The sequence below is a fragment of the Zalophus californianus genome, chromosome 5 (assembly GCF_009762305.2).
Source record: "Zalophus californianus isolate mZalCal1 chromosome 5, mZalCal1.pri.v2, whole genome shotgun sequence".
In the NCBI taxonomy this organism is placed as follows: Eukaryota; Metazoa; Chordata; class Mammalia; order Carnivora; family Otariidae; genus Zalophus; species Zalophus californianus.
The window spans coordinates 79,728,200-79,740,651 of record NC_045599.1 but is presented as its reverse complement, the minus strand read 5'-3'; the positions used below and the strand labels follow the sequence as shown (position 1 = coordinate 79,740,651).

The window sequence follows — 12,452 nt, the reverse complement described above, 5'->3', positions numbered from 1 at the left end:
ATCAAGAGAGTTTGTTTTAGTCCTAATAAGCAATCTGAATTGTACTCTGCCTTTTGTGATTTTCTTTAGAAATTTGAAAAGCCAAAGGAGAAAGTTCTCTTCAGATGTTATAATATTTGTATTCTTGTCTTCTAGAACTCTGCCAGGCTGTAATTTCTTTGTATTTATATTATACCTCACATCCCCATTGCCTTGCCCAATATCTGGCACACAGTAGAATTTTAAAGTTTGCCGAATTTATGAACAAGTGGTTTTTCTTAAAAAAGAATTATTCCTTTATGTTCAAATAAGAGTGTAATTAAAGGCAAAAAGGTAAATTGTCCACTATATGATATATTGCCTTAAAAATGGTCAAGCAAAACACTTGTTTAGTGTTCCCTCATGTATGAAGCAAACAATATTGAGTCCCCCACCATATCCGGTTGCACATACCCCGGGGGCATTCAAAAACTGAAGAGGCACAGATAATGAAAGCAGAAAGCATAACACTGATAAATGTCTTAAGAAAAGAAATAAAGTATTAAAGCCTTTATAAGAGCTCATTTCAACCATATCTAATCTTCTGATAAGGCATCCTGAGACCTAGAATTTGGGACAACCCATATTTTTCAATCGTGGCAAAGCCTTGGTTACCACTAGCAAAACTTTCACTTTGGGAATCTGGAAAACCTACTTATGACCAAACCATTGAGGGCATCCTAGAAATACTCTGAGACAAGGCAGACAATATACAACCTATGCATTCAAACCCTTTTCCTTCCGTAAATTTTTAATCTTCATGTGTACTGGGTTTCATCTTGCAAGATGGTTTGAGGTTTATTTGTCTTTTTGGCAAAGCTGTGTTCCCATTAGCGAGTGAAGATAAGGGAATGAAAGAGTAATTGTATTTGATGCGAGGAAGACCGAGATGTGCTACTGCTGTATTTTGGCTCCATCTATCCATTTGATAACTTCTTCCATTTCTTCTTTGATTCACTATCCTCACATATAGATAAATCTGTTACGATTTTAACAGCATACAGGTAGGGGAATACATAGTAAAAAGCTTGGGCATGTTCTTTGATCTCTCTGACCCTCTGTTTCCTCCTCCATAAAATGGCTTACTTATGCTTAGCTCTAAGTATCTTAGTGTTGGTAGGCCCTTAGTAAACAGGTGGTAATGAGCTGATTGTATGAGTAAGGATTCTATATATCCTTACTACTACTACTCCATCCTACCATTTGATTAAACCAAAGAAAGAGATGTTCCTGTCTTTGTTTCTCTAACTATAAAATGGGACTACCCTCAGGGTTGTCCTAAGAATGAGACAATACACGCAAACTTCCCCTTACTTATTCCCTTATATAAATGACTGTTTGGTATTTCTCTTTGGTTTGCAATTTTCCAGTTCTAATTTGCTTACACCTAAACACCTACGGTTGCTGGATTATGCAAGATAATGGTAACCACAAATCGCCTGGGGCTAGTACATTAAAGGACTTGAACAAGTGACAAAATCTTTAGTATTCATGCAATTCTCCCAGCAATAAAGAGAAAGAAAAAGATACTGAAAATAATTATTAATCTCACAAGCTCCTTTAAGGACCTCAGAACTCGGAATAGTTTAATCTTAGAAGGGAAGTGCCTAAGAAAATGCAGAAACGTTTAGTACTCTAGTTCTAATACAGTCCTTTATGAGTTTCCTATGAATATTTTCCTTGACTGAATATATTCACTTGTACTTTTCATTTTTAATTTATGTGGAAGTAAACACATTTATATTAGGAGAGCAAGAACACATTCCAGGATATGTATTTATAGTCCCTAGAGTCACCAGCTCTGAAATCATATACTACCACCACCCTCCAGAAACAAATCAGTAACCTATTAATGTGAGACCCATAATGTTGCTGTGAAACATGACTCTTATATTTATATAGATATGGAGACTGGCCTTTTCTTCTAAGCAAATGTGAAACAGGAGCAATCAAGACTCTCCTGGAACTTGGAAAGAAAATATCAAATCAGTAAAGAAAAAAACTTGACACAAAAATGCCTTTCAGCGAGTAAATATTATTTTCTCCTAGGCTGCCAAAAATGTGGATATCAAATTGAGGAAAGCTTTATTGTTGATATCTTAATGACGAATTCGTATCCTAAATCACATTTAGCATTACACGAGGCACTACAATTAAGAATTTAAGTTATTCTCTGTCTTATAGAGTTCAGGATTTGGGAGCACTGTCCTTTCTACTTTTTTTTTCTTGGTAATATTCAATTATTATACAAAGTAAGGACACTCAGGCAACACTCACCTTCTCAAGGTCTGACTTTCATTCTTAGGAATTAACTATGGGAACAAATTTTCAGAGTGCTGTTATAAGTTGTATTTTCTGTTGGAATTGCCACCAAAGTGTGGGGGGGAAAAAATGCACATTGGTCTGGCTTTTCAGGTCTATAATGTATATTCCTGTGGGAACACCTCATGAAAATTCATCCTCAGATGGCCCCGAGGCAACTGTACACATTTTATAATTCAAATAATAGCCATTTCAGACAGTCCACTTGCAGATTAGTTTCATGGGACCAAAGCACAACTCTCATTACCATTACTTTCTCTCCAAAATCAACATCTCAAACCAGAAAAGTAAAGTAAAGCAGGGGGAGAAAAAGAACAAGTCCATCAATAATTTGCCAATCACACCTTCTCCCTAAACAGTTAAAAGTCTGTCATAGGGATATTTCAATTAAAACAACCTAGATGAAAACAGATGGCATTTTGTCACTTTTCCTATCCGATTTAAAACCTCAGCTGGGGAAGGACCAGCCATTTATGTATGACTCCTCTTATTCTATAATATAAACAACAGGACCAATGTTCCTTCCTTTCCCCCATCTCCCTCCTTCCCTTCTTTCCTTCTCTCAATCCTTCCTTCCTTCCTTTCTATCCATCTACTGTTTGACAGGTAAAACCTTAAATTCCCTGATGTTGAGTCTAAGTACAGTCAATTTATAGCATGAACCAGCAGGTAAATAAACAGTCTGTTGAGTGGAGTGGAATTAAGCATCCAGCCACAGACAGAAAGCCAATACTATACAAATGGGACCACACGGTGTTGGCAACCATTGACATCTGCATGCAACTCCTTAACTACTATTACTCATGAATGTCTCCAGATACAGTTTGTAATCTTGTCTCTGAGTGGCTCTCTCTAGTTTGTTTCTGCATTAGGCATGATAAATGCATTTTAGAAACTGACAGTAAAAGATTAATATGTTCATAACCATCAAAGAGAACCTTTCACTGACTTCAAATAGCTGCCCTCCCTTCAACCACCCACCCCAGCACACCATCCAATTAATACTTACTCACAAAGGCTTCCTCATCCACTGGCAAACGCAATGACATGCAGAAGTATGTATCAGACTATTAGGGAAAGAAAGATACGAAATCTGAATTAATCTGCTGCTAGTAAAGAAGAAAAAAAACGAGTAAAAGCATGGGCTCTATGACTGAAAAGGAACTACTGGCCCAGGAAGTTAAAGTTGCCTACCAATTGGGTGGGACCAAAGTAATGGAAGGGCCAAGTCTAGTACATAGGTACTCCAAACATTTTTCTAGGACTCTTTCCTAATTGATTTCAAATCCTATTTATAAGACCAATTATCACAAGTGATATTTCTAGTACTGTCACAGTTAAAAGGCAACAGTTAAGATGCTTCTATAAAAAGAGTGAAACACTTTAATGCACTTGACTTTAAAGTGGTAGGAGTTAGTGCTGACCACCTTCACTATATGCATAATTAAATATTTAATTTCCTGAATCACTTTACAAGTGCTCAAATATTAACTAGAGAAGTACAATGAATAAAAGTTGGTCTTAAAATATAATATTTGGTTATTCTCCCTTAATGTTTTTATGTAGTACATTGACGAAATCAACACTAACTCGTTATTCTTTCTTTTCCAGCAGCTAGTCTCTTATCTAAATGGCCAATTTTCCACCATCAAATATATTAACATTAAGAATTTTTAGTGATAAAAATTGCAATTTAAAGAGAACGGGCTTCTGTTGACCTATGCATTCCACTTCCTTAGTGGAAGAGCCTATGCAGGGAACTATGTGCCATGGCTGATCATACGCCCAATACAAATATAGACTAAACTCATTTAATAATTCATACTTCATGGGTTAACACCATACAGTGCTGGAATCAAGAGAATCCATAAACACAGACAGAGATCATCTGCGTATTACTAAACCTACTGGTTAGCACTGAAAAATGGTGAAATTTGTACCTCTTTTTAAAATTCTGTGTTGGGTAGAAGTTCACATACACCTCAAATCAGCATGTTAAACTTTGAAAAATTCCAGAAAGAAGATTTAGTCTTCACTACTACCTTTATATTGCCATTTTTTTCTCAATTGAGCAAACTGTTTTGTTTCGTTATAATTATTTAGATTCACCTCTATTTTGCTAAGAAGGAAACGTGCTGGGAAATGTTGAAGATTGCACAGCAAGGAGGTTAAGCTACATAAATGATAGAGATGTGGACTGTGTATTCAAAACCCGAGAAATATAATGGCAAAATAATGCTTAAAGGTCTTATAATCATGTACAAGATTGCTCATAAATATTTTTCCAATCTCTGAATTACTACTGTCACAAAACTCCATTCTAACATACAAAACAGTAAGTGTAAGATTCTTTTCGATTTGGCCCTCCTGAGCTATGAGTAAGTCAGGGCTGGAAGCTATTCGTGGTTATGATAGCTGCTGTTGCTACTATTACTATTGCTAAGCCAACAGTTACTGAATGCTTAGTATGTGCCAGGCACAGTTCTCAACAGATTATATCATTTAATAACTAAAATAATCAAACATGGTAGATAGATACTATTATGAACTCCACTTTAAAGATAGTAAAAATAATAACTAACATTTACTGAGAGCTTCCTATGTGCCAGCACTGTTCTAAACACTGTATGTATTAACTTCGTTAATCCTCAAAACATAGCTTTGTGATATAATACTATTATTCACCCCATTTTACAGATGAGGAAACCGAGGCAAACAGAGGCTAAGTAACTGTTCTGTTTGTTCTAGCCAAAACCTGGCACTAGGCAGATAGGCTCTTGAAACCCCTCTTAGCGTAGTTGCTTTAGAAAGCTGGCAATTTAATATGTAATCCTCTAAAAAAAAAAAAAGAAAGAAAGAAAGAAAGCTGGCAATTGTAAAACTTTGCTCTGCCTCTCTGAGATGTGAACCTTCCATCACCCAGAACTGTCTTCTCACATTCAATGTGACAATTCTGCTCTGGTTCTCAGCCAGTGGATGCCTTGCTCTAACTTCCATCACTGCTTCCTGTCATGAAGATATGAGAAGCTTGTTTTTCCTCTAGATAGGTGCCAATGAACAAATCCAGATGGCCGAGTCCCAGGAGCCACCCCCCCGCAATACTCCTCAGTGCTTTGCCCTCCCCGCCCCCAGACTCCAAAGGTCTTCTGTCCTTTGTTTTGGCAGAGTTGACTTCAGTTCACACTGGACCTCCTTCACTATCACAATGGTAATTTTTGAAGAAAATCTGTCTTTACCACTTTAATCCATGTCCACCTGATGTACCTTTTGACACTAACAAGTGCAGGAGCTGGAATCTGAACAAGGTAGCCTGAATAATGCGTTACAGATCATTCAAAGCACTATGAACAATTAATGACTTCAAGGAAATATAAAAAGAAAAGTCAATTTAAAGTAGCTAAGCACATATGTACAATAAGAAAGGATCAAAGGTTGCAATTAAACACACACCAAACAAAAGTTCTTTCATATTTGGACTTGTTTTTGGTTTATTTTATCTTTCATTTCATTATAAGCCACTTCAAGCTGTTTTTGGAATACTTAAGTTATAGGACAAAATACATACATCAAATTCAAAAAGTTGGTTCTTTTGATTAAAAATAAACAACCAGGGGTGCCTGGGTGGCTCAGTTGGTTAAGCATCTGCCTTTAGCTCGGGTCATGATCTCAGGGTCCTGGGATCAAGCCCCGCATCGGGCTCCCTGCTCAACGGGAAGCCCGCTTCTCCCTCTCCCACTCCCCCCCTGCTTGGGTTCCCTCTCTTGCTCTCTCTCTGTCAAATAAATAAATAAAATCTTTAAAAAAAATAAATAAACAACTAAAAACAATAATGGTTCCATGTACAGAAAAAAGGAAACTACTATTATACTCAGAACTGATCAAATCCATATTGTAATTCTTATTCTTATCAGCAGCTGTGCAATTTTAAAGGACAGAATAACCTGGGAACGTCCTCCTTCTGTCAATTTTTATTTCTTGGCTTATAAGTTCTTTGAAAATGAGAATATATTCAGATTTCAATGGTTTCTTTTCTGTTCTGTTGAAGCCAGTTTAAAAAATAAAAAATGAAGACGAGATGAGGGAGATCCTCTGCAGAAAAAATAGCATTTGGCAAAATTATTTTGGGAGAGCAAAGTCTGTATTACACATTGCATCAATGGTGTCCCATGCCCCCTTATTCTCTGATTTAGGATTTTACTCATGCCCCATTTTTCAAGATAAAGAATAATTCTGTTAGAAGAAAATAAGGTAAAAACTTTTTTTTCTAAAAATGAGCACACTAAAAAATACAGTGTGTATCAAATCAATAATTAGCCTTCAGCTGAAAGCTCTGAAGACCAGTTCAACAGAACTGAGAATAACAAAAATTAATACATTCTTTTCTCTGCAAGTGTAAAAGGTATCAGTGATTTTGTTCTATAGTATTCTGGTAATATAGTTTGGTTCCTAGAATTAAGTTGAGAGCTCAAGATCTCTGTAAGGAAGGTATGGCCCTGAGGGTCATTTACAGGGTTTAACTGGAGAAGCCATATCTTAAAGATGACTCAGGGCCAAGTTCTGTCCCCCTTAGGCTGGCTGGGTCTGAACAAGCACTCTTTTTGTATTACTTCATTTTCTTCTCACAGTTATGCTGTGAGTAGGACGAACAGGCACTGCATCATTTTTTACAGAAATGGAAACTGATTCACAGAAAGGTTATTGATCTACCTAAGGCCACTGAGGTAGTGTGGAATAAGGATTAAAAGTCCTCAAGTTTACACCTTCAGGATGATTAGAGATAACTGTGTATCTTTCCTGCCACTTTCTTGCCATTAATCTAGTTTCTTGCCATTTTAATCTAGTTAAACATGATTCTGGAGGGTCCTCTGAACCTTCATATCTCTTTTTCTCTAACTATGAGACTAAATCCTATATTTAAAATTAAATGTAAGGCTCTTCATAAGTAAATGAATAACTCTTTTTTTTTTTTTTTACAAGACAGGTAATCTGCTGAAGAATGGATTGGACAATAGCCTTTGCCAAACTATTATGAACTCATTATAGCACAGGGAAAGAAAGATTATTTAGGTGATTACAAAATACTGTTTCATCAATATAGGTTAATTTCTATAGCAGGTCACCAAGAAGGGATAGTTACTTTAAATTTAAACTCCATGCTGTAAGCAGTAGTCAGTATAAGAATTTAAGGCTATAATAGCATATAATCACATAGTTAACTACTACCAACCCTGCGATCGAGAAACTTTTTTAAAAAAACAAAGCCTTCTGAGACAACAATATTAAGAAAACTGGGACAATACATTTTTCAAAGTAATAAAACCATTATATCACTGATACGAACAAGTAACCAGTTATGTTTTTCTTTTTTGCAGGATAACCATAGAGAACATTATTTAACAGTACCCTGATCAGATAAATATAACCCCACACCCTTTGTAAACAATACAAAACAAATTCAACTGACTTAAACATATGATCAATATTTAGCATATGATACCTTGTCAAAGGGAAAACATTTATTGAACCTCCTACTTTATTCTAGAAGCTTTCCATCATAGTTATTTCCCATGATAACACGGCCAGGTAGGTGTTACAGACACTGTTTTAAAGATATAAAACTGAAGTTCAAACAGGTAAGTTGTTTGTGATTAAACAAAATTCCCAAAACTTATGAAATGGAATTTGAACCCAGTTCATTAAAACACTTCTCTGTCCACAAGGGTTGGACAGAGGTTGTTTTTCAAATCTCTCTAATATTTGAAAAGAGAATATCAGTTCTTAGACACAACTTTTGTTGTTTACTTGCTTAAGGGGAGAAATAAAGGAATCCAAGAGACATAAAATTTAACAAGAAGTTTTAGTCCCAGTCCCCTAAATTTTCAATAGCATCTGAGAGTATCTCATGAAAGCTTGTTGACAAGCTGCAAAGAACTAGACTAGAACTACAGAGATTTAATTTTGCCATTATTTTGTTTCTGCAAAGTAAAGCTATTTGAAAGCATATACATAACTCAGATCAGTGTTTCTCTCTAACACATTCTGAAGACACAAAAACAGCACCTTACTGCCCATTATAATAGTTTCTTCATTTGAACACACAGTCCCAGAGAGGATGTTTCCATAATTCAACCCAAACCAGCAGTACAACCTTTCACAATTTTCCATATATCATCATTGAATCCTCTTTGTCTCTCTGTGGGAAGAACGCAGTATCTGAGCTTGGTGCCAGGGGAGTGTCTGTAAAATGCTGTTGATTCAAACTGCTAACATAAGGCTCAGAGGTACAAAAAGGGAGAAATAATGTGAATCTACATAGCCACGTTTCCCAGTGCTGTTATGGCACATCAGCCAAATCTGAATCAAAAGGGATATGATGATATTGCTGATGCCTCTTTACTGCTGCTACTGGAACTATCCAAGAAAAGCACATTTTTCTGACAAAAGAAGTGTGCTAGAAATGAAAGAAAAGTGCTTATTGCCAAAGAACTCCTATTATATTCTATTATTACCCATTTTTTAAAAGATTGTGTTTTAGTTATCTGAGAGAGAGTGTGCAGGAGCAGGGGGACGGGGCAGAGGGAGAGGGAGAGGGAGAAGCAGACTCCCCACTGAGCAGGGAGCCCAAGAGGGAGCTCGATTCCAGGACCCAAAGATCATGACCTGAACCGAAGGCAGATGCTTAACCGACTGAGACACCCAGGCGCCCCTGTTATCACCCATTTTAAACCAAGAGTTCTCATGTAGACAAAAGGGTTCAGTAACACCTTGCTTACATTATGTAAAAAGTGTTCTTTATTTTGATTTAGTTGTTTGTGAGACAGAAATGCAGTAGTTTCTACAGAATAAGTAGTTAATAAAATCAACTGCTTATTTAAATTAATATGGTACAAACAAAACCATCTGTTCACATAAAACCAGTAATTTTTGTTTTGGGAAACCAGAGGTACCATTCAGATTCTAGTGCTGAACACTATGATTTGATCCTGATTAGATAATATCCTCACTGCCCTTATATTGTTTGGACTTAAAAGGGTCCCTGCAGACAACATTTCTTAAGGAGATTCTCCAATGTGGTGACACAAATAGGCATATAAATAGACAACATGACCCAGTTTTACCCGGATATGGTTATTTCTGCGGCTGTTTGCAAAGGGTTGTTTTCTGCGAATAGGCCACAACCCGTAAAGATACTATACTGTGTATGGCGTGGTCTCTGGTGACTTTTCTCCGCCGTCCCTTGTTAAATAACCAGAGCAGTGAAGCCATCTCATGGTGGCAACTGTGACTTTGTGCCTTTGAGTTGTTGCTTGCAAAGCAAGTAGTACCCTCTTCACCAACCAAGATCATGCACAGTTTAAATCCGATCCACACAAACTGTGGAGGCTCCAGGAAAGCCCTTCATTTTCATACAGTACTCACTTTGGGTTTATGTATTTTTTTTTTTAAGATTGTGTTTATTTATTTAAGATAGAGCAAGCATGAGCGGGGGGTGGGGTGGGGGGAACTGAGGAAGAGGGAGGAGCAGACTGCCTGCTGAGCAGAGAGCACGACTTGGGGCTCCATGCAGTGACCTGGGGCTTGATCCCAGGACCCCAGGATCATGACCTGAGCAGAAGGCAGATGCTTAACCGACTGAGCCACCTAGGCTCCCCCTCACTTCGGGTTTAAATAACTTGAGCTCTGCGAAGAACCAGTGGAAACCTCAGGCACTGATAGTAGTGTTGGCAGTCCCACGAGGCAAAGGCTGAGAATATGATAAGGCCTCTTTTTTTTTTTTTTTTAAAGATTTTATTTATTTATTTGACAGAGAGAGACACAGCGAGAGAGGGAACAGAAGCAGGGGGAGCGGGAGAGGGAAAGGCAGGCTTCCCGCGAGCAGGGAGCCCGATGTGGGGCTCGATCCCAGGACGCTGGGATCATGACCTGAGCCGAAGGCAGATGCTTAACGACTGAGCCACCCAGGCGCCCCATGATAAGGCCTCTTTGACAAGCATCCTAGTTAGGAGAGGAAGGAAGCAATTGGAAAATTGTTTTGCAAAGTTTTCTTTTAGTTGGTCCAGTTTGAAAATGGAATCAAATTTCCCAAAGTGATTTTAATGCACGCTTACTAAGCTTAAACTGACACAGTAGTCTGTATTTTCAACATCATCCTAGTATAAAAGAAAGCTAAAGCAAAGGAAAATTATAGCAGACCACAAATGCCTTTCTGGAGCAAAGCTCAGGCTTAAAAAGTCTCCCTCTCTAGGCAAACCAAGAAACAGACTCTTAACTATAGAGAAGAAAATGAGGGTTACTGGAGGGAAGGTGGCCGGGGGGAATGAGCTAAATGGGTGATGGGGATTAAGGAGGGCACCAGGTATTTTATGTAAGTGATGAATCACTAAATTCTACACCAGGAAACAATATTATATTGCATGTTAATTGGAATTTAAATAAGAATCTGGAGAAAATAAAAGAATCAAGAAAGAAGATAAACAAGACTTTCTATTTTAGATGTATTCTATATTAAAAAGCTTAACAGGCTATTAAACTTCTCCAGCAATATATATTTATGTTGCAAAGTTGGGAGAAGTTGAGGAATAATAAACTTTTTAATTAAAAAAAAAAGAAAAAACCCAAGTCTACCTCTCTAAAACCAGAATTTAAGATACTTACAGATAAAATCCCTTAAACTGTCACTTTGTATATACTCTATTCTAATTTTCCCTTTGCTGTTGTCTTTCCCTTAACATACACATATAAAATATGTGTCTTTTTATGTTTATATTCATTAAGCTCTGGAAGAAATAGTCATAGTGAAGATTTCATGTTAAAAAGACATTCCCAAATTGACTAAAAGAAAGTATTCTCCAAAATGCTCTACTCTTGTCCTAAACGTCAAGCTATAAGCTCAAGCCCCACCAACTTTTTGGATGTTTAGCCCAATCTAGAATGTAATCTTCTTGTAATAATGTCTGTCTTGCATCCTAAGCATTTAGAATACCATCTGGCATACACTGGGAGCTCTATAAATATTTGCTGAATTTTGCATGTACCTTCCTCCTTTGGTGGCAAAAAACTGACAATTTTAAAAAGGCTGAAGTGAAACCTGTATTATAGATGCTGCCTAATTAGGGTTTTATACAGTATCACTTTTTCATATGAATTTTATCCTTCAGTTGACTCATCCTAGAATCCCATCTGCATTTTTAAACTATAATCGCACTGTGGCTGATGATGACAAGATTCTTAATGCCAAGTAGCTCAAGTGGAAGCGACTTCCTGGCAAGGGCTCTTCTTTGGGAATTACAAATCTGTATGAGCAAATGATGAAGGGAAAAATATTTTGATGAGTGAACATCTGTCTTAGAGCATTCACACACTTTCATTTAAGAGAAAACAGAAAGGAACAGACTAATAACAGTCTATAATTAATCACCTATGGTGGGATCTTCCTTGGATTCCTGATTCTGAGGAAATTATGTGAGAGGAAACTACTCTTCTCAACAGGGGTTGCTGATGACCTCTACTACTTACCTTCCCCAAGCCTAAGCCAGTGGTTTATGCTTTTCATCAAGTTTCCCCAAAATGAAAGCTTTCTGAACCTTGTGCCAACATTAACTAGTCACACCCCTGTCCCTCTCTTTTAGCAGCAGATTGGAAAATGACTATCTCAAATCTGTTTGCAGATATTTCAGAACACAGAAGGTCCCACAGTCCCTACCCCCCAAACACCACATTTCTATGCTAAGTGGCTTACATTTGACTCTAGGACGATATGGTGTCATGGAAGAGAAGCTCCGGAATTGAACAGCTCTGTCAATTACTGTACTACTTCGGTTGCATCCAACTCTCTTGAAATTTAAAATGAAGTATCAGAAAACAAAGTGGTCTACACAATTTCTGTTCTTTCTGGGGCTGTTCCCTTATGTCTTGTCAGAGTCATCTCATGAATACTTGCCCACCTTTAAATCTCTTTTAATGTCTGTGTAGAAGTCCATTCTTCCACCCACCCATTCATTCATTCAACAAGCATATCTGTTGGGCAACTCCCATAAAACTGTGAGCAAAAGTATACATGGTTTCTGTCCTCACAGAGCTTGCACTCTGTCAGCAGAGCAGACAAATAATCA

The 12,452-nt window shown here is 37.3% G+C and overlaps 1 protein-coding gene across 21 annotated transcripts in view; it reads right to left on the bottom strand.

The window, feature by feature from the left end:
• The window catches only part of PAM (peptidylglycine alpha-amidating monooxygenase), a 149,576-nt gene that overhangs the window by 112,836 nt on the left and 24,288 nt on the right, over positions 1–12,452 (bottom strand). For all 21 annotated transcript variants that reach the window (XM_027605757.2, XM_027605758.2, XM_027605759.2 and 18 more), the window contains exon 3: positions 3,350–3,407. In XM_027605757.2, the coding sequence (XP_027461558.1) occupies positions 3,350–3,407 (58 nt within the window). The remainder of the gene's footprint in view (positions 1–3,349; positions 3,408–12,452) is intronic.